Source organism: Rissa tridactyla, chromosome 9 (genome assembly GCF_028500815.1).
Source record: "Rissa tridactyla isolate bRisTri1 chromosome 9, bRisTri1.patW.cur.20221130, whole genome shotgun sequence".
Classification (NCBI taxonomy): domain Eukaryota; kingdom Metazoa; phylum Chordata; class Aves; order Charadriiformes; family Laridae; genus Rissa; species Rissa tridactyla.
In genome coordinates this window covers 24,367,561-24,394,781 of record NC_071474.1, presented here as the reverse complement: position 1 = coordinate 24,394,781, position 27,221 = coordinate 24,367,561, and the positions used below count along the sequence as shown (strand labels likewise).

General features: G+C 57.4%; 1 protein-coding gene across 2 annotated transcripts; it reads right to left on the bottom strand.

Moving 5' to 3' along the window:
- Positions 1 to 102: 102 nt before the first annotated feature.
- Positions 103 to 10,870, bottom strand: C9H15orf39 (chromosome 9 C15orf39 homolog). 2 transcript variants are annotated; one of them, XM_054213868.1, is made up of 5 exons: positions 10,756 to 10,815; positions 7,973 to 8,093; positions 3,379 to 6,559; positions 2,823 to 2,856; positions 103 to 2,603 (listed from the first exon to the last, which is right to left on the bottom strand). In XM_054213868.1, exons 3-5 carry the CDS (start codon positions 6,497 to 6,499, stop codon positions 2,600 to 2,602), a joined length of 3,159 nt encoding a protein of 1,052 aa, XP_054069843.1. In that variant the 5' UTR covers positions 6,500 to 6,559; positions 7,973 to 8,093; positions 10,756 to 10,815; the 3' UTR covers positions 103 to 2,599. The 2 variants fall into 2 exon arrangements, with proteins under 2 accessions (XP_054069843.1, XP_054069842.1); XM_054213867.1 differs by lacking the exon at positions 7,973 to 8,093 and having other exon boundaries at positions 104 to 2,603; positions 10,756 to 10,870.
- Positions 10,871 to 27,221: the final 16,351 nt, after the last annotated feature.

The window sequence follows — 27,221 nt, the reverse complement described above, 5'->3', positions numbered from 1 at the left end:
GAGGGGGAGAATGACCTCCCTCGACCTACTGGCCACAGTCTTCCCTATGCAGCCCAGGATGCCATTGGCCTTCTTGGCGACAAGGGCACACTGCTGGCTCATGGATAATTTGCTGTCTACCAGGACCCCCAGGTCCTTCTCCTCAGAGCTGCTTCCCAACATGTCCGCCCCTAACATATACTGGTGCTTGGCATTCTTCCTTCCCAGGTGCAGGACCCTACACTTGCTTTTGTTGAACCTCATTTGGTTCTTCTCTGCCCAGCTCTCCAGCCTGTCCAGGTCACGCTGGATGGCAGCACGGCCCTCTGGAGTGTCGGCCACCCCTCCCAGCTTGGTATCATCAGCAAACTTGCTGAGGATACACTCTGTCCCCTCATCTAGGTCATTAATGAATATATTGAACAAAATTGGTCCAAGTATTGACCCCTGAGGGACACCACTGGTTACAGGCCTCCAACTGGACTCTGTGCCGCTGATCACAACCCTCTGGGTTCTGTCACTCAGCCAGCTCTCGATCCACCTCACTGTCACCTCGTCTAGTCCATACTTCCTCAGCTTCCTAATGAGGATGTTATGGGAGACAGTGTCAAAAGCCTTGCTAAGGGAGAAGCAGGGAAGTGCATCTCCAGCGGGGTCTGGTTCCCTGCAGCCGGCCAGGAGGTGCTGGGTGCCAATTTGGGAACCCCCGTCCCCAGAAAGGTGCCGTGGTGGCCATGCCGGTGAGCAGAGACTGAAGCACGGCATATTTGAAAATGAGCCAAACCCTTTTAATCAGGCGAGGCACTGCTTAAAATTCGTATTCTTACAAAATTTTAAATAAAGCGAAGGAACTTTCTTCCCTGGAACCTTAAAAATTACAGTATTATTAACAAACACTGCTTTCCAAATTGCTTTGCAACACTATGCGCAGAGCCAGCATGGCAAGGGAGAGCAAGAACAACGGAGTCCCCCCTTTCTGTCCCCTGCACGGCCAGTACATCCCAGTAGAAAACCAGAAAGGCACCCGCAGGAGACACGGCAGCTGCTGCCTCCTGGGGCTGGCAAACACACCTTTGGGCTAGAAAGAGTCTATGGTATGGTTCGGGTTGGGTTGTTTGTTTTTTTTCCCCCTCTTTTTTCCATGTTTTCTTAGTTTAAAATAAATATTTCCTGTAGTGAAATAAATAATAATAATAATAATAATAGCAATAATCCTCGTTTTGTTCCTCCACACCCTGCATCAGCTGGAAAAAAAAACAAAACCTGAGTGTCAAGTTTGTAAGGCCTCTGCTGGAACCACTGCTGCAAACCAGGCGAGTCCGTCTGTCTGTCCTTGGCTGCCACATCCCTCCCGGGATGCCCATCAGCCTTTCAGGGACTGCAGGACGGAAAGGATCTCTCCTTCCAAGGTCTTGCCACATTGCTCCCCTCTCCTGCCCCTCCGGTCATGCCGGGGTGATGTCTTTGTCACTCATCACGGGTTGTCCCCAAATGAGCATCTCCTTTGGGACGGCTGGCGTCTGTGTTGTCAAGTGGTTTGGTTTTCTTTAACAGTCTTTAAATCTTTCTTGCAGCCTCTTCCAGCTACAAGCAGGACCAAAACTCTCCACCTGAATAGCATCACTCCCACTGCCTTGGTCCAGCACAGTAAACAGGTGAAGCTGTTGAGTTTAAATAAAAAAAAAAAAAGTATAAATTACTATATATTTTTTTTAAAAAAAAAAAACAACACATAACCTGAAGGCAGCAGCTCCTTATAAAGGTGAGTTTGTAACATTTTTAAAATGTCTTCATGTAAAACAACAAAAAAATCAGTCCTGTAATGACAGAAGTTGTGATTCCCTTGACCCTTAACGTTGTGTTAAGTATGAAGATTAAAAACCAGGAGGAAGGTTCGTTTGTTGGGAACAGCGTGTATAAAGTGGGAGAGGCAAGCCAGAGGAGAGAGGAGGGGATGTGGGAAAGCATCCCTGCAGCAGCCAGCCTTTCTCTAAGGCTGGGGATGGCGGCGTGGCCATTTCCATGCTCCTCTTGTGGGCACAAATGCTGGCCCAGCCCTCCAGCTCTGCTGGGACTCCCACCATTCCCTCCCCAGTTCACCGGCTCCAGCCTGGCTGGTTGTGGATGGAGATGGGAGACGCGTTAAAAGATGACGGATTAAAAGAAACGAAGCCCCGAAATGGGCTTGAGCCCATCCCAGCTGGGATGCTGGGGCCAGTGGACCATGCAGGCCATCCCTGCTTGCGGCTGTGGAGCATCTCTGGCTCGTGTGGCCCTGCCACCAAGCGTTATCCTCAGAGGGTCCCTGCGGCGTCGGTGGCCTCCAGGTACCAGCATCCTGGGAGGACCTGTCCCCTGTCCCCATCCTCGGGAGCAGCCGCCCCGGCGCTGGGAGCCAAGCATCTCCCTGCAGGTCTGCTGGTGATGGCCTGCTCTGTCTTGGCATCTGCGTCACTGCCAGAGGGGACCCCGCTCTGGGGGCGAGGGGGACCTTCCCTTTCCTGTCCTTGTGGGCGGGCAGCTCAGCTGTTGCCCGTGCCGCATTCCTTGGTGCCTTCTTTTCCTTCCTGCGATCCATGGCTATCGGTTGCCATCAGCTTTCAGTGCCTTCACGCCAGGGCTACCTGGGAGAGGGAAGAGTGGTTGGGGACGGCAGGGTCTTCACCTCCCCATCCCGAATAAACCCCCAGTCCCCGGCCACAAATCCCCCCTCCAGCCCAGCCCAGGCAGCGAGGCTACACGTGTGCTCCTCCCCAAACTTCCCGTTGTCACACCAAAGACACAAATACATAACCACCTTCACAGACCTACACAGAAATGCACACATATGGAGAGTTACCTACTTGGAGGGGGGCTGGCCGGCCTGCGAGCTTGAACCTGTAAGAAACCAAAGTGTTGGCAATGGCCTTGAGCGGCAAAAGGGCATCAGGATGGGGAGCAGCAGTGGGACTGTCACTGGTGGGACGGGACAGCCGTGGGTGGCAGGTCCAGCACGTAGGGTGCGTGCTGCCCTGCTCCCAGCGTGTTCCCAAGCCACCCGGGCCCACAGCCCTTGGAGGAGGAGAGGTGGCCTGGAGGTGACCACCACCTCCTCAACATCCCACGGATGATTGTTCTCACCCTGGTGCGCAATGACAATCCCCCCAGCTCCACTAGCACCCCCAGCTCGATCACCACCTCCAACTCAAGCTTTGTCCCTCGACAACCCACGGAGAAAAGCTAAATATTCTGCTCCCCAGAACCCTTCATAGAACAAGGGTGCTGAGGGACCATGCAAGCAATGGATGCTCCCACCAAACAGCAGCATCCAGGAGGCAGATGTGGCTGGACCTTCCCTGAAAGAGTCCCAGGGACCCACTGGTGTCACCAGCCCTCCATGGGAGATGACAGGCTACCTACCGAGCTGCTGCCTGATGGAGTTGTGCCAGTGGAGGTTCAGCAGGTCTGGGTAGATGTCGGGGAGCTGTTTGAGGGCCAGGAGCTTCAGCATGCGTGAGGTGCAGCTCTTCAGCTCCAGGTCCCTCAAGTGCCTCTCCTCTGAGAGCGTGGTGGGGCGCAGCTCTACCTTGTGCTCCTGCAGCACTTGGTCAATGGAGGCCCCGGGGAGCTTGGGGAAGAGCTTCTCCTTCACCACGTGGATGGGGATGAAGATGGCCCCTGCTCGGACTACGTGGGGGAAAGGACACTTGCGAGCAAACATGAAAGTCTCCAGCTGAGACAGCAGGTTGCTGAGGAGGGTGGGCACATCTTGGAAAGCCAACCAGATCTCTTTGCCTTTCGTGGGCTTCTGAGGTTCAGGGATCCTGGAGCCATTCTTGGGTTTGGGAGGGGATTTGGGCATCTCTCCAAGCTCCTCCACCACCTCTGCCTTCTTCAACCACTCCCGCAGGATCTCCGGGGAGGACCTGGACACTGAGCATGAAATAACGTTGCAGAGCAAGGCGTGCAGGCTGCTGAAATACTGGCCAGCAGAGCTCTGTGGGCCAGGGGGCTCGCACTGCCCGGCCAGCAAGACGCTCTCCTCTCCCGGCACATGGCGGGCTTCGGGCAACCGGGGCTGCTCCGGGTCTGGGCAAGCCCCCCGCAGTGCGGAAGGGCCGGGTTGTGGGGCTGGGGGGCTGCTGGCTGGCGGGGAGGCGGGGAGGGTCTGCGGCAGTGCAGGGATGCTGCCGGAGGGGGCTGGTGGCAGTGGGCTGGTCTGGGGGGCGCAGGGGCTGCTGGCCGGCTGGGGGGACACAGCGTCGGGCGGGCGGGAGCGCAGGATCTTGTATTTTTTGAACATGAACGTGGCTGAGCTCTGGAAGTTGCTCTTGTCCCCAGAGCCCACCTCAATCAGCAAGGGCAGCCCCCCGAGTTTGGCCCCCTCTCCCGCCCTCACCTTCCCCCCTGGACCCTCTTTCTCCTGCTCTGCATCCTCCCTGTTTGGTGCCCCCTCTGCATGGCCAGCAGGTCCCTGGGTCTCCCCAGCTTTCACCAGTTTCTTCTTCAAGCTGAGGTCCAGCACAATGTCCTCAGCGGCTGGCTCCCCGCTCCCCACCCCACCAGGGCTGCCCTCCCGAGACCCCAGCTCTTGGGGCACAGGCTTTGGTTTTTCGGAGACCTTTCCATGACAGCTTTCCTCTTGGCTCTGGACCATGCCACTGCCCGTCTTCAGCGCCTGGCCAGACACTGTCCCTGCAGGCAGCAGGCTGGACGTCACCGAGACATCCCCAAGGGCTGCAGGATCCTGGCGGCCCCCCGTGTTTTGGGTTGGGGGGTCCCCCCGCAGATGTTCCCTGTAGAAGGGGACCTGGGCTGAGGCCTTCGTCCCCTCCAGGTAATCTCGGTAAGGTGCCAGGCTGAAGACGTTGTTGATCACTGGCATGGGTGGGGAGGAAGGAGAAAACTCGCCATTCCTGGGGGCTTTAAGCCCCTGTGGGGGGGAGGCGTCCAGAGAAGGGGGAACGAGGTCCTTGGCTGCATCCTTGACCTTGCAGGCATCTCCATTCCCTACGACGATGGGAGCCAGTGGTTTCCCCCGGGTGGTCTCTTGGGGGGCCGGGCTGCTCGTCTTCCTCCCAGGGTAAGGGGGGTCCTGCTCCCCTCGGCTCTGGTTCACCCAGCTTCTTTCTCCTTTAGGAAACGCCTCGCCAGAGCCCTTGGCGACCTTCTCCAGGGCACAGACAGGTTGGAAAGCACTGTTGTGCCTCGCTGCCACTTGCCCATGAGGACTTTCCACCGGGTGCCGCTCGCAGCCTGGCTCCATGCTGGTGAAGGAGGTGCCCAATACGGCCGTGTCACTGGGGCTGAAGGCAAAGCCAGGGACTGGCAAGTAGCCAGCTCGCTGCGGCAGCTTCGCATCCCTTGGCAGCACCTCCAGCTTGGTGGGCGGTGATGCCACAGTGCTGGCACTGCCTGCCCTCGGCACGTAGGTGTCCAAGGGGCTGGGGAAGAAGCTCCGTGAGGCTTGGGGCTTAAGGTAAGAGCTGGGAAAGGGCTCCCCACTCCCTGCAAAGCTGAAGCCTTTGTAGGCGCTGGGCTGTGGCTCCACAGTGGGAGGCGGGGGGTGGTAGAGGAGGGGTGCCTTCTGGAGGGGCAGCGGGTAGTGGGTGTGCGGGTAGCATGCCAGCGGCCTCTCCCGGTATGCCATGCTGGTGGCGGGGGGCTGTAGCTTGGGCCGGGGGTCCAGGCTGAGGCTGGGGACCTCGGGCACATTCCTCTGGCCGTGGGCAGCGGGGCAGCCGACTTCCAGCAAGGGGGTGCTCCTGTATTTCTCAAAGGCGGCGTAATAGGGGGAGAAGGCGACCGGAGAGCCCACTTTCTCCTTCGTGGGCAGCGCCAGGCTGGGGTGAAGTGGCAGGGGGCTGGGCTCAGAGCGGGGACCCCTCTTGTGCAGACCAGCGCTGCCGCGGGGCTCACCGGGCTGGAGGGGGTGGCTGGCGGGGGCGGTGGCCGGCAGAGCCCAGTCTGCATCCCCCAGTCTCTCCATGCTGGCTCCCAGCGGCAGGGCCACCCTGGGCTCCATGAAGCAGGCGGGGGCTCTGTACACAGGCTTGGGGACAGCCAGGGGGGCCGCCTTGTTCACCGCCACTGGTTTCTTCACCGGGAAAGGGTGTCCCGCAGCTGGCGAGGGGCTGGGCAGCTTCTCCCTCGCCATCAGCAGCTCCCGCATCAGGCTGTCCTTGCTCTTTTGGGTGGCTGGAGGCTGCAGCCCAGTGCCCAGGCTCTCGGGGCGGTACAGCAGGCAGCTCGCCAGCGGCCCCTCTGCCGGCACGGGCTGGCTGCCAGCACTGGGACCATAGTGCAGGTAAGCGGACACTGGGCTCCAGTGCCCCAGGGGCTGCTCGGGGCCGTCGGGGCTCTGCAGTGGGCAGGCGAAGTAGGAACCCTTGTAGTTGAAATGGTTTTCGGAGCCAGGGTTGGGCACAGGGCTGGATTTGCAGAGGCCAACAGGAAAGCCAGCGGCAGGCTCCATCTCCAGCCGAGGTAGCTTGTTGAAAATCATGGGGTCCAGAGACTCCACGTGACGTTTTGAGGCCATTTATACGTTGCTGCTGGTGTCCCGACCAGGGCGTGCAACGGGAGAGGTGAGCTGGCCTTCCTGAAAGGGAGAGAGAGAGAGAAAATACATCGTGAACAAAGCAAGTGCCCACGGAAAGCACTCGGCCCATGGAGGAAAGGCGTGGGATGACAGGGTCTGCTGAAAGCTCTCCAAAAGTCCACTTGGCTGCAGAAAGCGTGTTGGTTTTCATGGGCAGCTTTTCCGTATTCATTTGTGATGCTCAGCATCCCACTGGCAGGCTAAAGGAGAGGAGGGGAGCCATGGAAAGCCCTGCTCGTCTCCCAGGCAGCTTCTGCCAAGGGCAACAGGGACGTGCTTCCCTTCTCCAATCCTCCCGGCACCCGGCAGAGATCCTCAAAAAACCCCAACCCACCCTGCTTGAGAAGCAACATCCGATCCTCGGCGTAGAAGTCAGGGATCTGCTCAGGCGCTCCCCTCCCTTGGTGCTGGCCCTGCAGCCCTGCACGAGCCAGGGGGGAGCCCGAAGCCAGCAGGTGGGATCCTGGCAGGCTGGCGGAGCATTTCTCTGTCCGGCTCCTTGGAAAAGCCCTGAAAAGCTCTCAGTGCTTGTTTCCAAGCCTCAGTGAGTGGCTGTTGCAGGCAGCAGGGAACCAAGCCGGGTCAGCTCAGGTGAAGAGCCGGCAGCCCATGGCAAGGCACAAACACAGAGTGCCCCAAATTTTGGCCCCACTTTCTCCTTTCCGGCTCCTTTGAGGCTTTTTCCCTCGATGCAGCAGCCTGCAGCTCAGGGGGACCCTCTGCCTTGGCGTCTCTTCGGATTTTGGGCTGCTGCTGCTGCAGTGGGGTTCGGGTGCTGGCCCACAGTGCCAGGCAGTGCATGCCAGCAGGTGGAGCTGGCAGACCGTCACGGCATCGCCCCACGTCCCCTCAGCATCCCAAGTATCCCCCCAGCATCTCCTGGCATCACCCAGCATCCCCCCAGTGCTGCCCAGTGGCTCCTGAGCATCCCACTGAGACACCTGAGCATCACTTGAGCCCCGAGAGCATCACTGCACAACCACCCAGCATCCCTTCAGCATCACCTGAGCATCATGGGCATGACCCAAACAAGCCCCACAGCCTGCCTGAGCACCGCTGGATCATGGCTCAGCATCTCCCCAGCATGGCCAAATGTCACCCAGCGCCTTCCAAGCCCGGCCAAGCATCACCCAGCATCCCCCCAGCTTGGCCAGATACCACCCAGCCTCTCCCCAGCATGGCCAAACAGGTCAAACCACACCGTCCCTCCTCGCCCCGGCACGGTGGTGAAGCTGCTGGCTGAGATATTTTGGGGTCTGTGCCTAGGAGGAAAAGCCGGCTGCACATTGCCACGTCATCCTCCCCGCCAAAAGAAGCCAAGGGCTTTCCTTACACCCTGGCTAGGAAAATGCGAAGCAGAAGCGGGGTCCCAAACTGGGTTATTTTCCCCTCCCTCCAGCTCTCCCCACTCACCAGCGGCCGAGAGGGATCTCTCGGGAGGGTGGAGTTTGAATCAATCCCCTGGGGAGATGCTGCGCGGGAGATGCAGGCGTGGGATCCCTTCCATGTGGTGACGATGCTCGGGGTGGACAAGCTGGGACAGAAACCTGGGTTCTTGTGAATTCCGGTATTTCCTCGCTGTTTTTTCCCCTTTCCCCGAAATGCACCAGTCTACAAAACCTGCGGGGTCGGGGTCATTGTGCAACCGGCCCCGCTGTCACCGCGGGACCGGGTTATGCCTCCGGGCACATCAGCAGTGCCAACGCAATCATGGCCTTTCCAAATTGCCTGCAACCGCAGCAGCGGAGACCCCTCTTTGGGTGGAAGGGAGGGAAAAGTCCTCGTAACCCCCTTACAGGGAGACCTTTCCCCTCGGGAACACCCTTTCTCACCCATTTAATAGGAAAGCGGGCGGCCAGCTCCGACTTCCAGCCTTGCTGGAGGGATGCAGGACAGAGTAAGTCATCCCACAGTGGCTGCCAGAGCCAGGCGCATGGATTCTCTGATGTCTGATAGGGGTTGAGCTCATGAACCTCATTAGGGTGAAGGCACTAATGGGCTCCCTCTTTCTATGAAATACTCTGGGGCCGTCCCTACACCTGCGCCATCCGAGACCCAAGAAAAGAGCTCTGCATTTGCTGTCACCATCAGCCCTTCCCCTCTGGGACTATTCCCTTGCAGCCAGCGCAACGATGCCCTCCTTTCCTCTCTCCTCTCCCCACCCCGCCGCGGTCCGTGGGGACGAAAGGGGCACCCAGGAATCACGGCCGGAAGGATGGCTGGGTGAACACTACCACGTGTGGCCAGTGCTCGTGATACTGAAACCCCACGGCTGGGGAAAGCAGTGGGTGGATTAAACACAACCGATTTATTCCTCTTTTTTTGTTGTTGTTTTTTTGTTGGTTTTTTTTTTGTATTTTTCTTCCCCTCCCCTCTTCACTACAGGGGTTTTTCCCAGCAGGTACTGGTTGGCCCAGGAGGGAGAAAAAGTACAACCAAATGAAAAGAAGCACGTGCCACCCTGCTGCGCGCAGGTGAAACCTCCCCGATAAGCGCTGGCGGGCCACAGCAAGCTTTATCTGCCGCATTTGGGATGTTGAAAGGGCATGGAACGGTTCCCGTCCCCCCCTCCACCGGGGGCTCGTTGGCCTGCCAAGGACGCCGGGGATGGCTCAGACGACTCTTTTTGCTCCGACAGCTCCGAACAAGTGCAGCCGTGTCTGTTATTGCCGGGGCAGTCAGGCGCCGCACTGGGCTCCCCAGCGTTTCCTCCCCAGGATGCGATGCCCTAAACGCGGCGGTAATAAGCCGGAGCTTCTCATCGCAGCCTCCCGCCTCCTCAATCGCCACGTGATGTGAAGAAACAGCCGCCAACTCCCAGCCAGCCGGCAGGAATCGAGAAATAAAACTCAAAAGCCTCTTCAGCTCGCTGGCGTGGGGCGTCTCCAACTGTCCCGCAGCCCCCAAGGCACCCCCCCGGGGTCCTGCAACAGGGGGCTGGTGATGGACGGGGCTTTCCCCGTGTCACCTTGAGGCGGGTGGACTTCTCTCCCGGTAAGAAGGAGGTTTCCTGTCTGGCTGTAATACCAGTTTCACAATTGCGGGGACCTTGGGTCCCTGCCGAGGAGGTCACCTTTCCCATTTCTCTGGTGGGTTTGGATGCAATCGCCGGCAAGGCTCCCGCCCCCCCCACCCCCCCCCACATTGAGGTCATTTAGGGGAGCAACCAAGAGGCCTCAGCAATTACAGCTCCCTCATTTCACACCGTATCCCTCTTCGAAAAAAGTTTGCAGGTCCCAAGCTTTTCCGAAGGGAGGCAAAAGCCCAGCCGAAGCCTCCACTCGGACCAAGCCAGCTGCTTTTTGGGACAGTCTCCTCACCGAACACGTGCAGCAAGCCATCGCTCGTACTGCAAATCGGTTTGTTATTCACACACACACCCCCTCCCCAGCAATATATATATATATAAAAGAAAACTTAATTAAACATGTAGCAGCCACTAGAAGGCCACAGCCGCTGCCTCCAAAATGGCATCTGGATATTTAGGGCTTCAGACCCCTCGGATGCAGCGATACGAACGCACCCATCGGACTCCGATCCCGTCAGCGTCCCACCCCAGGTTCGCCGCGGTGGGACAGGGACACGCAGCCCGGTGCTGGCGGACCCCGGGCACACCGCATGGCCCCCCACCCCCGCCCGGCCACGAGGCACCCGCCGGCTGGGGGCTGGACGGCCACCGTCCGTCCTTCTGTCCCCTCCGCACGGCCCCAGCCACCCCCCCATCTGCGCGGGCGATGTTATCCTCACCCCCAAAATAACCCTCGCACAAAGTTTCTGCTCTTGCACGGCGGGGGGGGGGGGCTGGAGGCGCGTTTGGCCCCGCGTACACGTTGTGCATCAGCCGCCTGATCTAAAGCGTCCATAAATGGATATAAAAAAACAACACCCTGGAACCGGAGCCTGAAGCCCATTATTTCCTGCATCGCCCAACGAGAAACAGATGAGCTGCGTTAATCGAGGGTTCAGGAAAGTGTGCTGGGGGGGGGGGGGGGGCGCCACCCTCCCGCAGTGCGTACCCCCGGCCGGGAGCTTTACCCTCCCAGGGGAGCTCAAAGGCAAGCGGGGTACGGTGCGGGCAGGGGTCCCCGGAACCACCCCCCCTCCCCGCCGCCCCGCATCTCTCCGGCTCCGGCATGTCCTCCCCTGCCCCGTCCCGCAACCCTCCCCTCCAAGAGCGGATCCGGCCCCGCACTCACCTGCGGCGGCGGCGTGGAGCCTCCCCCGGAGCATCTCTACGGGGCCGGGCGCGGGGCTCGGCGGCGGGGGGGCGACTGGTGCCGGTACCCCGCTCGGCCGGCAGCCCGCATTGTGCGGAGGAAGTGGGAGGAGGAGGAGGAGGAGGAGGAGGAGATGGGCTGGGTGGTGCGTGTGGGCTGGCTGGAGGAGGGGACGGGACGGGATGGGACGGGACGGGACAGCCCAGCCCCAGCCCGCCACAAGTGCGCTGAGCTGCTCGGGGCTCTGCCCGTCGCGCTGGGAACGGGGACCCTCGGTACAGGGTAATCCCCCACCACACGCGTTACGGGGAACCCCCGCGGCGGGGAACCCCTGTTATGGAAGGGTTCCCCTTGCAGCAAGCCCCCCCCCCCCCCCCCCGCCCCCTTATGGTGGAGTAGCCGTATGGGGAGCCTGCCCTGGAGGGAAGCTCCATTAACGGGAGTCCCCGTTGTACGCAGGGAGGGACTCCCAGCTAAGGGGAGCCCCCCATTGCAGGCAGTCCCCATTAGGGAGGACCCCCCATTAAGGAGACCCCCCCCATTGTATGGAGCCCCTACCAGGGGGGAGCCCCCACTGCAGGCAGTCCCCATTAGGGGCGACTCCCCATGAAGGGCAGACCCATTGCAGGCAGTTCCCATTAGCGAGGATCCCCATGTAAGGGGAGCCCCCATTGCAGGTGGTCCCTATTAGAGGGGACCCCTCATTAAGGAGAGCCCCCATTTCAGCAGTTTCCATTAGGGAGGACCCCTCATTAATGAGAGCCCCCATTGCAGGCAGTCCCTGCATCGTGGGGATCCCTATTAAACAGTAGCCCCCATTACAGGGACACACCCCACCCTTGCAGAGCAGCCCCGGCACAGGGATGTCCCCCCAACCTGACCCCACTGGCGTGGGGGGGCTGGATGCAGCCGCAGGGTCTGGGTCCGGCCAGACATAAGTCCGGCCATCCACACAGAAACTCTTCCCCATCTCCTACGCAGGGACAGAGGGACACTTGAGGTACCCACTGATGGTCTGGGCCGGGGATGGTTTCTTAGCCCCCCCAGCCCAAAGAAAAGCCTCTTCTCCTGGATTTAAACCCCCCCATGGCACAAAGGGTCCAGCCCCAAGTCTATTTGCCGGTGTTAACACTGAGCATTTATGCAAGGAGTCGCGTCTGAAAAGGTCTGCGCAAACATTCCCCAGTTAATAATTAGCCACCGTAAATACGATTAACCCAGTGACACAGATGCTGCGAGATGAAGTGAGGTGCCCAGGGCCACGGAGTGAAGCAGTGGCAGAGGCTCGGGAGCGGAAAAATCAAGCCTTCCAAGTGAGAAATTAAGCTTCCTGCTTTTTGAATAGGTTTTTCTCCCAATATAGTCCAAGTTGCTCCTTGCACGGCAGGGAGGTGCCTCAAAACCCCATCATCTGGGCATGGTTTTATTGGAAGCCGAGCCCTCCAAAGCACGTTTAGATGGCAGGAGAAAGGGGAGGAAAAGGGTTCTTTTGGAGGTTCCCCAAAAGAATGAGCTTTACCTTTACTAAACGTAAAGGCGATGCAACGATTATTGATCAGGTTAGGTGGATTATTTTAATAAGGGACCTCCCCCAGGCCCAGCTCACTGAGGCGTATGAAGCCGCTCCCCCTCTTTTTGGCCCCAGTTCAGCACCGGGTTTAGGAATGTGCCTAATTATAAATACAGGTGATTAAAGACCTTACGGAACAAAGACCAAGAAGCCAGTGTTTGAATTCTCCTCTCTTCGGCCTCACAACCATTATTTTTCCCTTACGTCTTTATTTAATTTATAGCAGTTTTGTGGCACCAGCAGTTGATTCCTGCAAAGAAAATATAAGTAGTTGGGAGGAGCTGGCTCTGAATTTCCAGTCCCTCAGCTCTGGTATTTACCCATGATTGCTTTGTCTGGAGCCCATCGGTCATGAGCTGCTGGATTGTTTTCTTTGGTCAAACAGAAAGGCAATTCTATAATAATTATTATATATGTACTTATTCAATGTTCTACATTAGTATGTAATAGATAGTGGTTATTATTGATTAAAAGGAGCATGCGGGAGGATAGTAAAGCTAATTATTTGGAGTCACGGTCATAAAAACGTATCAGCGTTAATTTTTCCCTCTCTGGACAGAAGTGCAATTCACTCTGTGCGGCAGATAATCCCTTTAAGCTTGAGCTGGTTAATGCACGCGCTCAACTTTGCGCCAGAAACACCCTTCCTCCTCTGTGTATGGAGACACCTCTGCTGGCAGTCGGTCAGCCGAACCCTTAAAGCCAAATCTCACCAAAATCTCCCCGGTTTTCGGTCTGATGGGGCTTTTTTTTTTTTTTTAAAAAAAATAAATCTGTAATTTCTGTAATATCCTTTTCCTCCTAAAAAGACTTCTAAACGCTGTGACGTGTGGCGTGAGGTTTTCATGGCAGCCTCCTCTAGTTTCTCGAGGGTGCTTTGTTTTTACGATGACTTATTTTAAAACACTCATTGTTTCCCTCTTGAAATAACTCAGGGGCTGACGTTTCCCCAGAGCAGGGAAGCCGGGGCAGGGGGGGGGGAGGGAGGTTTCTACCTGTCCTCCAAGCAACCACCTGCTCTGGTTTCTTCTTTTTGCTGCAAATTTCCTTCTCTCTCGACTTCCTGCGTGATTCATCTCCTCGTTAGCCACCAAAACTGGCCCAGCGGCAACAAACCCGCTCCTTGCCGAGCGCCACGAGCGCGGTGGACGCTGGCCTCAAAAGAAAACACTTTTTTCCTGGTTTTTCTTTTAAATATTTTTGAATTTTTTTAAATCTTTTTTACAGGCGTAAGCACTTGGGAAAATGGCCTCTGGGGAAAGATGTGCAGCGATTCCCAGCTCGGATGCAGCCAGGGCACACGGCTGAAACTCTTTGCCCCTCCAGCGTCCTCCGTGGTGGGCGAGCACCCTGGGGCCCGGCTGATGGGGACCAGCACAGGTAGCCCTGCGGCCACAGGGGCTTTGACCCGGGCAGGCAAGGGTTTAGCCTGAATTAGTCAAATTTTGGCCCTGTGGTTTTCAGTTTTCTGGTTGAGGCTTCTCAGCCCTGGCGGTGACAGCATCCTATCTCCGGGTTGATCGCTCGGGCGATTCCATTTGCGGTTTGCCCTGCTCGGGCTCCCTCCCAGCCCGCAGGAAACCTGCTGCCTGCAGATTACCAGGACGGGGCCCCCGAACGCCGGCAACCCCAGGTGGGGCACCCCACCCTTGGGATTCACCCCTTGCAGGCACGGGGATGGGGGTGTCTGGCTCCCTCCCTAGCCGCGCCACCTTGCCCGTACCCCAAAAAGGGTCGATTCTTGGCCCAGCTCATGCTCCCCAATTTGCCCTGGAGCTAATTAAGCCTCTCAGAGGGAGTTAACCCACTTTTGGAGGGCAGTAGAGTGATGCAGACCAAGAGGGGTCCAAATGATGGGGAAGGTGGGTGAGGGGTGGCTTTGGGGTACCCAGCTCTCGGACACAGCGAAGACGTGTCCAGGGGACAAGGTCCCGGCCCGTCTCCTCTTCCCGTGGCGGCTGGGTCCAGGAGCATCTTGCCTTTATTCCTTTTCCCTCTTCTTTTTCCTCTTTGATTTTCTTCCTGAGAAAGTTGTGCCCAAGTTTTCAGAGAGCTGGTGGGCTTCAGCTAATCTCTTGGTAACACGGAGAGGCTTAAAGGTCATCCGTCACCCACAAACACTACAGCCACCGAGTTTTTAAATACAGCATCCTTCCAAAAATGCCCCAGGTTCACTCCAGGTACCCGGGCAGGCTTTGGAACAGCACTAGCTGCTTATGTGGTGATGAGAAAACCCCCCTCTCACCTCCTCAAATCCTCTGGCAACCTTCAAATTATCCCACCAAAGCCCAGGTGGATAACGAGAGGTGCCCGCTGGACCAGTGACCCTGCAGATGCTTCACTGGGGGGAAGCTGTGGGGTCTGCAGAGAAGCTCCCACCTTTTCTGGGTCTCGGCAGCTGTTGTCCCTGGTGTCGTCAAGAGCCCAAGGAGGTTTTGGATTTCTTCTTTGGCCAGGGAGCCGTTTGAGGGGAGAGGGCAATGGGGTCCACTTCTGCATCCAGAGCAGGTCCCGGATGGGATGAAGGCAGATCCCCTGGGTACCATGGGGAATTTGGGACACCCATCGCTTTGTCCAAGCAGGCAAGAGGTGGCTTCAACCCCATCCCATGGTATCCAGGGCTCCCGCCAGGGACGCCCCAGCCTCGTTAGTAGCTCTCGCCTTGGAGATATCCTTGGAGGCAGCCACGTCCTTCATGAGGCTCTAATTATTGAGCTAATTGGAGTAAGGGAGCTGTACAGACAGTCTTAATTTACACTTCGCTGGTTCCCCACGCTCAGACCAGACAGAGGAGAGGAGCTGGGTCTTGCCTGGCTCTGGCGAGCGGTGGAAAACAGGGACAGAGGGAGGGAGCTGTGGCGGGGGGAGGACGGAGGGTTGTAAGAGAAGGCTCCCGACAGCTTTCCAGGGCATCTGAGTTTAAAACACATTCACCGAGGAGAGAGAAAGGTCAGGGTTTCCTCCTCCTGAGCATTTATTTCAGTGCCAAGATGGGACTGAAGGTTCGAGAGCTGCCAGCTCCCTCCAAGCCAGAGGGGAGGAGACCTGAGCATCCTCCGAAGCACCTGCTCCTGCATCTCTCTCAGTTCTGGAAGTCAAACCCCATGCTCTGAGGGCTGGGATTTTTTGGGAAATGCCCTGGGTGGGGGGATGGGGAGTGGGTGGGGTGTTGTTTGGTGGCAGGGGATGGCTTTACACCTTCTCCCACCCAGGGTGCGATGATGTTTTAGGATGATTTAAGCAGAAAATAAGGCATGGGCAGGTCCAGTTGTTTGCCCAACCTTGTGCCAGCTTCACCTTCCTCAAAACTTTGATTTACGTCACACCAGGGCCTCTAGTTATTTGCAACTAAAATAAAACAACCTGCACGACTCACTGCCTCAGGAAAGCAATAAAGACGAGACCTGGCAAACCATAGACGTAGGTATCTCATTATCTGTAGATAATTATCTGTAGATAACAAGATAACCAAACCCCAGCAACAGTGGAGTGGGTACGAGTTCCCAAGGGACATAAAACATCACCTTCACACCCAGAAGACGGGCAACAGCTACGCGCCGGCAGTGGAATCACCGTTGTTTCTCTGCCCCAGCCAGGGTGGGAGCAAGCCAAGAGGGTTTTTCTCTGCTAAACTGTCTCCTCAGCGAGCTGCTCTCCAAGGGACTTTGAAAACAGAATGAATCCTGTTCTCCAAGGGGGGAGAAAACCAAACGTAACCCCACGGATGAATGAGCAGCCCCAAGCAAACTGCTGAGGCTCGGGTCAGGTTTGGGAGCTGAAAGCTCTCCAGCTCCACGTCCCTGGCTTGAGTTATTGCTTCTGCATTCACACCCCGTTCCTCAGCTTAAAAAAAATATTAAATAATAAAGCCCCGGTGTTTCTTTTTGCCTTTTGTTTCCCAGTAAAGGAGGGAAAACCCTTGGGGAGGGCATGGGGAGGGAGAGGCCGAGCAGCCCCTGGGTCCTACCACTGCCACCCATCCCAGGTGAAGGAGCTTGTGGTGAGATTGTTGTACGGGTCCTGCACCGCACCGCCTCTCCCCTGCTTTATTCTTTGATTTCTCCAGGGCAAGCACAAAGCCACCACTTGGCAGTTGGAGAGGCGATGAATTAGGGCTCTTGACAGCTCCCTCGGTGGAGGGGAGGCTTCCTGGAGCGGGGCTGGCAGCAGCCCGGCTGCATCCGTGATGGGATGAGGCTGCCAAGCGCCGTGCCCAAAATCCTCCTGCTGGGACGTCCCCAGGCCATTCCCACCCCTCAGAGGGGCTCACAGGCTGACGAAACCCATCCAAAGCCTCGTCGGGAGCCAAAGAAAATCACTCTTGCAACACAACCAGGGCCGTGAAAGCCTGTGGCTCCAGTGCTGAAGCCCGGCAGCCATTCTGGCTTGACCTTGGTGTGTTTGGATGCTCCAACCGCGGGATGTCCTGGGGCTGGGACAGCCTCGGGGATGCTCCAGACACATTCCCTGCTCCTTTGTAGGGCAGGACATGGGTGCTGGGGCGGCTCACCCGCTCCCCTCCTGTGGGAAGGGAACAACCCCAAACCCAGCCACCCATTACGTAGCCAAGGTAGCCCCACGGCATGGCATCTCCCCAGCACTGGGAGAAGGAGGAGCCTCCCAGGTCATAAGGAAAGGGTTTTCACAGGAATCCCACACTCAGGAGCAGAGGTCGCTGGTCTGGGGGTTCTCCTGCGCACTTCCCCTCCTTTTGCCACCTCCTCGACCTGCCCTTCCAGCCTGGAGGCACAGCCCCCTTGCCCGGGTTTGTCCCCTGGGCACCCAGCTCCCGTCACCTCCGGGGACACCCCCAGGCTGTTTAGGAGGCAGGAGAGGGAAGCAGGCAGGGCAGGGAAACCAACTTGCTCAGCGCTTCGTGGTGACACCTGTGGTCTTGCAAAAGGCTTGGATGTGGGCAAGAAGTGAGCCCGGGGAAGCTGCCGAGCCGCCCTCTGCTTTCGCTAGCAGCAGCCATGCAGATCCCAGCCATGGGGGCACAAGGGTGAGCACCCACACAGAGAAGCCAGGCCCACGCCCGAGCACCCCACACCTGCCTGGGCTCCAAAATCAAGCCAGGTCCCCCTGGGGGACCTGCTCCCACCACTCTCCCATGTACCAGCACGACGTCCTTCAGGGATTGACACCTGGGCTTGTCACCCAAAGCCCCCAGAGAGCGGGAGACCCCTCTCCTCCTCCCGTAGCAGGAAGCAGCCTGGCCAGCACAGCCTCCCAAAGCCCTGACCCCACAGCCGGGCGAAAAACCCTCCCTTCAGAGCTCCGCCTATCACCCTGCCTCTGCTCTGCTGCACCCTACAAGTCAGCAGAGCCACCTCCCCATCCTCCCCTGGTGCTGCCCTGAGTACCGCACTGGTCTTTTATCCCTCCCATCCGGCCCTGTTTCCTAAGGCCACGCAGGTGACACAGGGCAGAGCACCTCAGCGAGCCGTCGCTGGCTGGCACGGCATTGGGGTGCCCCTGCGCCCAAGCCAGCCTGATTTAGGGCTGCCCGGGGCCAGGCAGGGACGATGGGTTGCAGGCTTTCCGGCTTTTTTTTGGGGTAGCCGGCCTCTCTGGCATAGCTGTGATGGCTGTTTGCTTGCAAGTGCCTGCTGAGATTGGGGTGCCATCCCCTCCTGGCCTGGCTGTGGGGTCCCCGCGTCCCCGGGGACGGTGGCTGCCCAGCCCCTTCCCTCTACACCCCAGAGGGCTCTGGAGCCGTAGCTGCCAGGGAGGCTCTCAGCGAGCTAAGAAACTGCGTCCTTTGAAGGTGCAGACCTTTGAAGGCTCTTCCAGCCATCATCCCTTACCCCTCGGTGCTCTCCGCATCAGTGGTTTAGGGTCATGGCGATGCTTGAGAGCTGCCCTGGTGCCCGGCTCTCCACCACAGCGAGCGGTGTGGAGACCTGAGCATCCTCCCACAGCAACAGCCATCCCCAGGGACCTGCTGTCCCAGAGGGAAACGGGCTCACTTACTAGTGGCCACCAGTGGCCAGGCTGCGTGGGAGCTATGGGGTGCTGGGGGGGCAGGCTATGAGGTGCTGTGCAGTGGCCATGAGGTGCTGAGGAGGGGCTACGGGGTGCCGTAGAGTGGCCATGGGGTGCCGTGCAGTGGCTGTGGGGTGCTGAGGGAGGACCACTGGGTGCTGTGGAGTGGCCATGGAGTGCTGAGGCGGGGGCTATGAGGTGCTGTGCAGTGGCTATGGGGTGCTGTGCATGCCTCCCTTGGGCAAAGGAGCAGGGGGTTCCTCTCCATGGGATCCCCAAGGGCTCGGGTGAGGACCGATTCCTACGGGATCCCCTGCTGGCTTCAGCCCCCCCCGGGCAGTGGAAGGACGAGGGGCAGGAGGCAGAGCACCCCGAGAGGCTAGGGGGGTCCCAGGAGGGCTGCGGGCTCCTGCTGCCGGCACCTAATGAGCACCATGATGTAACTCTGGGTGAGCCTTGCAAGAGATCAGCCCGAGGAAGTTACAGAGTCTTTGTTGAGTTTGTTTACCTCTTTTTTTTTTTTTTTTTTTCCCACCCTGGTTGAGGTCACCCGATTTGAACCTCAGCAACACGCGGACCTTCCTGCCCTCCTCCTCCCAGCTGTGGCTGCAGCTTGCCTGCCTGGCTCGCTCCCGGAGAGAAACCCTCGACCTCTCTGACGCTTTCCACGCTCTCAATAGCAACTGGGGGTTGCATTTCTGGCTAAACTTGTGGTTTGGCTGCCTCAGAAATGCCACCTGTGGACTTGATGCGATGAGTAAGGAGGCAGCTCTGGCTTGCACGGCCCCCTGGGCTTTTTTTGCTGTTGAAGGAGCTGGGAGAGGATGGGTGGACTGAGGGACTGGCCCCTCCATGGAGCTGAACAGCCCCCCTTTACCTGGACCAGACCCCATGACATGGCACAAAACGGTCCTCATTGAGAACGGAGGCAAGGACTGCTGCCCAGTGCAAGGAGAAAAGTGTTTACAAGGGTCCACAGTAAGCAGCTGGTTGCTTTCTCCATGGAGAATGGAGGATGGAGGTGGCCTCTGCCAGCCGGGCTGGAGGTTTTTCAGCTCCTTGCTGCCTTCAGGGCACCGGGGTTGGTGATACCTCCTCTGGGAAGGCAGGCAGAGGGGCATGGAGGAGGTGGAAACATCTCTGGCACTTCCCAGCCAGCAGCAGGATCACGGTGCCTTCTGCCCCCCAGCAACCCGGCTTACACAGCTGGGGGAAACAGGGGATGGCACCTCACACGGAGCCGCTCACTGGGAACCGCGGGACACGGAGACCGAGGCAGAAGTTGATAGGGTAGAATACAGCCCCCGAGGGCTGACCAAGAGCCTGGGCATTACGCTTCCCAACCCAGGAGCTGCTTCCCTGTAGCTCCAGACCCTCCCAGACATCTGCCCCGCTCCCTCCTCCAACCCGCCTTTGCCCATCCGCTCCTTTCCCTTCCACTGACAATAACTGGTGAGATCAGGGAGTGAAGATGCCCAGGGACAGATCCGCCTGAAAGGTCAGCTGGCAATAGCTATAAAAGAAAAAAGGGCCTGGTTTCCAATGCCACCCAGTTCCCAGCTCCGGTGCAGTCTGCAGCTGGCGCAGCAGACCCACAAGGTGGGACTCGTTCAACGGGTCAGGTTTGGAAGAGGTTTCCAGCAGCAAAGGTCGAGGATGCCGAGTTGTGTCTGTGCCACAGCGGGTGGCGCGTATGCTGCTGCATATCCCTAAAGGCCGTGGGCGGTTTGTTGATTTATTTCTGCGTGGTTCCCAGTGTGAGAGTGGTTAGGAGACTCCGTTCTCCACCAGTTATCTCTGATATCTGTGTGCTTGGGTGCTCACTGGGGCCAGCCCGCATCTGTGAACCCATGTGCAGCTCCCACCCCCACCTGTGAGCTGCCTCCCGCCCATCCAGCCTCCACGGGTATCCCGCAGATACATCAAGATGCTCCCAAAGTCTTTGAACCATTGTTGGTTCCCCCCCCGGCTGGAGTCAGAGGTGGGTTCCCCTCTCTGGGGTGTTCCCATGGCATTGCTGCCATGTCTCCCACCTTCCTTTGTCCGGTGTTGGAGGACAGGCAGCTGCGTGGCTTTGTGGTGGGTTCGGGCATTTTATTCTCTAGTTCTGCCTCCAGAAACTGCTGTCTCAGGAAGGCTGGAAACCCTTCAAAGTCTTCTGCAAGGCTTCATAGCTCTGGGCTGGCTCCCGCCCCACTCTGGGGGTTGCTCTCTCTCCTCTAGGACGGAGCAGGGTGGTTTCTCCTCTTCCACTGGGAATCCTCAACACATGGCACTGATAGGGAAGAGGACACCAAGAGGGATGAAGGTTTTCTAGAGAAGGGCCAAGCTCAGCTGCTGCCAGCAGCACTGAGCCACGGGTCTGGAGGCCTCCCAAGAGCTACTGCAGGAACCCCGAGGGCCAGGGTGGAGGGTGTCAGGGTGCAGCATCCAACGGGACTCATGGCTGCGGTGTTGTCCACCAAGACTCCAGAGCTCAGAGGCTTCTGCTGTGCTGGCAGGGAGGTCACTCTCTTGGGGAGGCCATCTCTTCTTCTTCCTCCTGGCTGGTGCTGGGTCTCTCAGCTGGTTTGGTCCGCTCACACTCCTACCACAGGGCTAGTTGTGAGCATGGCTGTTCCTGAGCGACAAAAACTGAGTGAGATACAGGCGATAAAACCATCAGAGCCGGCAGGAAAGGGCTGCCTTCCTCCTGGTGTGACATCTTCAAGGAGCTCCATGCAGGAGGGGATGTCGCAGGAGACTAACTGGAGCTACATGTTTTTCCTCTCCTGGGTGGTTTGGCTCTAGGTCTCACCGGAGGAGAGGGCAAGACCATCCCCTTTATCTGCTGGGGGTGGATTAGGGCTCGTCTCCTCCAGCCTGCAGAAACGCAGCTTAATTGCCAAGGTGGGACCAGGAAGAGGAGACTTCTCTGTTTACTCACATAGTTTCAAGGTGAATAACACACACGTAGCCTGGCTCTGCCTTGACTTCAGTGGGGCTGTCGAAGAGTGAGACCTTCCTTTCCCAGCTCACCCAGCCCTTGGGTTGTCAGCATGGGTAGAAGGAGCTCTTCAGTGGAAGGACATGGGACTTTCAATCCCCTTCTGTACCGTCCCAGCTGGGGGCTGGTGGCCGCCAACCCCTCCTCACCCTGCACAGTAGCTCTTTGTCCTCTTTTCCTCTCCCTCCCCCTTCGTTTTGGCACACAAGGAGCTGCTTTGATGCCCTCACGAGACAGATTTTCCACCGATAACCAATCTTTGTGGTTGCTCCTGTGACTGGCTCCTACTGAGTCATTCCTCCCATGGGGTAAAATCCTAGTAGCTCCAGCTCCCTCCGGCCACCTTGGGAATGGGAATATCTTCCTTCCCTCATCTCCACCAGCAGCGAATAACCCTCCCCTGCTCCTGACCCGGCTCAGGGCTGCAAGCCCTGACCCGGGGCTTAGCCCACCCTTGGCAATGTGTCCAACTGCTGCTCTGTGTCTTGGACCAGGGCACCAGCATGGGTGAGCAGATGTGCCACCCACCTCACCGGTGGGTTTTTTTTGCTCCCCAACCCAGAGCAGATGACCAAGGGAAAACATAAGACGGCGGCGAACAGAAGTTGCTTCTGCACCCCTTGTAGCACCCAGCAGAGCGAGCCAGTGATGGGCCTTGTGTCCTGGGTGGCTTTCTCTTACAGGATTTGCTTTCTGAAGCCATCCTCAGCCTTCTGCATCATGCTGCCCTTCAGCAAAGGGCTCCACAGCTTAATGGTGTGGAGAAGCATCTCTGGGCTGCTTTGAACCTGCCGGGTGCTGGATGTGTTTGCTGGCCCTAGTTTTTACACAACAAAAGGCAGTGAGTAATCACCCCTCATTTATCTTCTCTGGACTCCTCGTGATGATATGACAGACCTCGGTCATGTCTGCCCCTGGTATCTCTTTCACAGCCTGTTTCATCACCCTTTGCACAGAGTTTTCACGGAGGCGGGCAGGGGACAGCGGCTCTCCAAGGGCGTTTGCCACGGGGAGCTGCCAGGGGAAGGATGCTTGTGGGATTTGGGATGCCTCCCTTGTTTGCCAGGGGAACGCACAGGGTGTGGGGAGCCTTGTCTGGGAACATCTTGTGCTCTCCAGCTGCTGGCAACGGGAGGTGGGGATGGGTCCCGATGGTTATTGCCGTACGGGTGAGGTAAGCTGGATTAATGCGGGGAGGTTGGGAAACGGTCTGGACCCTCTTGCCCAGGCTGGGGCCATATTGCAGGAGGAGAATGAGCAGCTCCTCGCAGAGCCCCCGGGCACGCAATTACCGCCCCGGCATGCTGAAACGCCTTATTGCCCTCATAAAAACCTCATTTCACTCATTGGGCTAATGCGGTTTTTGGCTGGGGCCATCACGGTCTCATAAAGGGCCTGCTCTCAGCCTCCCTCCCACCACCACCACATCCCCACTCTCCCCAAGCTTTCTGCACCCTCTGCCCTTGACATGGCTTCTGGTGGGGTTTGGCTGCGAGAAGAGCCAAGTTTTTTCTTCTCCTTCCCAAGGCAGCCTTCGAACCCATTAATAATAATTAAAAAAAAGAAAACCAAAAAGGAGATTTTTTTCCACCCTTTTCACCTTGCCCCAAGTCCACGGGTGGAGGGAGCTGTCGGAGCAGGAGCGCTCAGGGATTTGGCACAGTGGCTACCTGGCAAAATAGCAGCTGACCCGTCCCCTATATAGGACAGGGGGGTGCCGCAGGGAGCCCACAGCCCACGCAGAGCCCAGGCAGCCCAGCCTGCCAAGCTGATGGGGAGTTGGAGATGAACCTGAAGCCATTCCTTGACTTGGGAGATGGCCAAGCTCTGTTGGCCAAGTGTCTTCTTTATTCCCTTCCAGGCTTTTTCCGTGCCTGGGTGTATTTCCCCAGCGTGGAGTCGGGTGGAAAATTACTGGTGATGCTCCGGTGCCAGGTCCCTGCCCCAGTAGAGGTGAACTGAGGCTGCGCGTTCAGCTGGGGAACTCCTCGCCATGGGATGCTGCTGGAGCTGAAATGCCTCGAAGCAGCAGCTAGATCATTTAAGAAAGGAAACAGAAAGCTATTAAAACCAAGTATATCGATTTTTGCTTAGAAATTCAGATCTGACGAGATCTGTGCATCACAGCCCATGGGAGAGAGGTTTTGCAGCCCAACAGCTGCTTCTCAGAAGCATCACGAGAAACTACAAATACATCCCAAATGGCACAAAGAAGCAGCTAAACTGAGACAAAAGACGTCCACCACTTCAACAGCCTGAGAACCCGACCAAGGGCCCTGCAAACAGCAATGGTAAAGAAATGCTTCAAAGCCAAGGAGCAAACAAGCTCTCAAGTTTCAACTTGCAATGACAGGTTTTGCAAGAGGCTTTCCAAGTGAGCCCATGGCTGGTGTTCCTGCAGAAGAGGGGGTTCATCTCCTGGGAAATAAAATACCCCACCCAGAGGGAGGAAGGCAGCATTGGCAGAGAGTTTGGGGTGACAGCAACCCCTCGGGTTTGGTGTGATGACTCGGGGATGGGTGGATGGATGGAAGGATAGATGACCAGGGAGCAAGCCCTGAAGATCTCCTTTCTGCTAGCCAGGGCATGATTCACAGACCACAAGGCTAGCCAGCCGAAACGCTGCTCCTCCAAGGACTCAGAGGGGAACATTGCAATCCTCCTGTTATGGGAAACCCCTGATTTCAACATGCAAACCGAGAAGCTGAGACTTGGGTGTTGCTCTCAGTTTGGGTGCAGCATCCCCGCGACCTGGGAGCATCCATCCCAGCGCGGTCCCCCGCGGGACTTGCACCTGCGTCCTTTGATGCCTCCCAACGCCTCTCTGCAGGCATTTTCCTCATTAGAAGGTGCAGCAGGGAAGGTGTGGGACACCCTTGGGCTCTTTGCAAGGTCTGAGCGGATGCCTTTGGGCTCAGGGATGCTCAACCGACCCAGTTCCCGTGCTGCAGGGCTGTGGGGTGGTTGAGCCAAGACCGATGGGAGAGATGAAGGGTGCCCTGCTTATATCCAGGTCACTGGAAAATCTCCTCGGCTGGGACAGAAGCAGCACACGGACATCACATACCTTGGAGGAAGAGAGCCCGGTCTCTCCCCTCCATTCCCATAGCTCTGCACCTCCAGCCTTCCTAGTTTTCTTCCGAAACTACCAGTTTTTGCTAGTATTTGTGAACAGTTTTTTTAGAAGAGTTCACTCTTCCAGCCAGAAAGGGCAAGCCCAGGTGTTTGGTGCCCATAAAAAGAAAACATCTGCTTGGCAAACACAGCAGAGCCATTCATCACCTCCATATCTCCTTCTACCCACACAGCAATTTTCAATGCCTGGAGAGGGGAAAAAAAACCAAAACCAATGAGTGAAGCTCTTGGCTGTGCCCACCGCGTTGTTTCTGGATGTGGGCCCAAAGCTGGGGCTGTGGGACCTTCTCCAGCCTTGTACAGGAGAGGAGGTCCCACGAGCCAACTGCTTTGAAGTTCAAGCCCTCCTTATCCATCCCTGTTTTTCTGGGATGGGGATTTTAGGGCTTACCTGCTGCTCCTCTGGTCCGCTCAGCAGAGCTTTTATTGCTAAAACCCTCAGTGAAGATGGTTGGAAATGAGGTGGTGAAGGGACACGCCATGCTCCTGGTCCAGGATGGCTTTACCACCCCAGGTAATGGAGAGGGATGGCTGCTCAGGGCTTAGGGCTGAAATGACCCTCTGACCTGCATCTCCCCCTCATGGTACCCATGTCCTCATCATCTTACAGGTCATGGAAACCTGTTACAAGGAGGTTTACCCCATGGCTGAGCCCTCCCTGGGGGATATCCGCTGCCATCTGATCTCCAGCAGCTGGATCAGCCCTTCCCACCCGATCCCTTCAGGGAACCACAGCTTGGCCCTGACTCAGCATCTCTCCCTGGATTGGGTGACTCCCCAGCCCCAGCTGGCAGCCAGCCTTGATGCCACTGAAGTCCCTGGGGACTTCCCAGGGCTGCCCCCACCGCGTCCAGCCCCACCAGGCTTGCAGCTGAGCAAAAGCTGCCAAGTGGGGCTGGGCAGCCTTTGAAAGGGCTCACGTTGCATCGACGAGGCTTGGAGAAGCTGCCCCGATGACACCCAGGGATCTCCTCCTCCTTTTCTTGCTTCCTTATGACCTTTTCCTGCTTTGCCTGTTCTCCTTTAGTCCTGTTCAGCAGCCAGAAATGTGGAGACTATCCCAACCCCGTGTCCTCCAAGGCGCAGCTAAGGCAGCCCTGCAGCAGGGTGAGTGACATAATCACACCTGTAAAAGCTAGAACCTGACTGTGATGTTCCCACCATCCACGGCGAGATCCACACGTTGAGAGCACTCAGGAACGCCTGATCTCTAATTACCTCCCCTATTTATTTATTATCTCTCTTTGCCATTGCACGTCGCCTGCAGTTACACATTGCCTTTGATTTTCACGGCAATACAAACTCACTTACCAGGTATTTTCTTGGTCAAGTACTTTGATTGCACCATCCCAACGAGAAGCTGCTGGAGAGATGTACTGGAGAGGGCAAGTTTTGACCAGCCTTGGCTTCGCTCTTTGTTTCTGCCATTATATTCCTGACTGGTCCTCCCCACCTCCCCATCACAGTGTCTGCAGGATCACAGTCGCAGGATGTCTGCAGGATCACAGTCACAGGATGTCTGCACTGGAGCTAACTGTAGTCTTGATAAGGAGCTGCGTGCAGGCCCTGGCAAGGTGTCACCTAGGGCTAAACAACGTGGGACCATGGCTGGCTGGAAGGGCTGCTGTTTTGGTGCCCCATGAGGGTGTCGGGACACCTTGTGGTCACCCCAGCAAGCAACCAAGCAAAGCTGTGGGAGATACACCAAGATCTGGCAGTGGAGCTGCAGCCACCTCTGCTCTCACCCATGGCTGATGGACAGCAGCTACCACCACCAGGAGCTTCATCCCTATCACCCTTGGGGACTTGGAGATGCCTTTGACCTAAGAAATCAGGTGCAAAGCCTTGGAGAGATGGTGTACACCCAGCCCCTCGTCTCTGGCTGCTAAAACGTAAAGCAGAGCCCCTCCCTGCCACCAGGATACCAGGTCTCCCCGGGGCACTCCTGGGTACCATAACACCACGCGGGATGGGGACCTCCATGGACCAGATGCCAAGCTTTGTCCCCAGGTGGGCAATTAGCGGGCTGGGTTTTGCGTATGCTGCTTGGAGAAGCCTGGTGGTTCTGCAAGGCATGGCAGGTCCTGGGCTTTCCAGACCTTTCGTGAGTTGGTCAGTGGTGTATGTAAATCCCAGCTCAGAGAAATCCTGGCTGAGGTCTCCCCATTCTCCACAGTCCCAAAACCCAGCGCTTTCCCATCAAAGCGCAGCACTGGCAGAAGAGCTACACTCAGTGCATGGTCCCATCTACTCTCCAGAAGGTAACCCCCATCTCAGGAGCCCACCTCGGTCTCTATGGGACCTTTTAGCCCCAGTAAGACCTTTCATCCCAGAGCAATGATGATTTTTTTGGAGAAGGCTCCATTGCCCAGTGTAGCAGTGGCCGTCCCACCACCACTTCATGATATATTTGCCCCCTCCCCAACACCCTGCAGCAAAAGAGAATTCCCCATAGCTTTTGGTCCTCCTACCATACCTCAGAGGCTTCCTGGATGGCCGGTCTGACCTCCTTGATGCTCCACATGTGCCAAGCCACATGGGTCAGGAGGTGGCCTGGGGCTGGGTCACTGTGTCCTGCTGGCTTCACCTCTGGGGGATTTGGGATGGCCTGGGGAGGCAGCACAGGATTCCCTATAGCCAACTCCATGGCCATACGGACCAAAGCTTGGAGACACCATCACCTTCCCTAATATCCCCATCATCTTCCTTCCCCAAAAAAATTGCGGGCAGCACTTGGAGAACTCTTCCAAGTCACCTGGAAACACATCT

What these genes read in the sequence shown, in the direction of transcription:
- C9H15orf39 (XM_054213867.1), bottom strand. Translation starts at nt 6,499, where the DNA reads ATGGCCTCAAAACGTCACGTGGAGTCTCTGGACCCCATGATTTTCAAC. An exon ending in CTCCATCAGGCAGCAGCTCG is followed by an intron (nt 2,857 to 3,378) that starts GTAGGTAGCCTG and finishes GGTTTCTTACAG; the next exon opens with GTTCAAGCTCGCAGGCCGGC.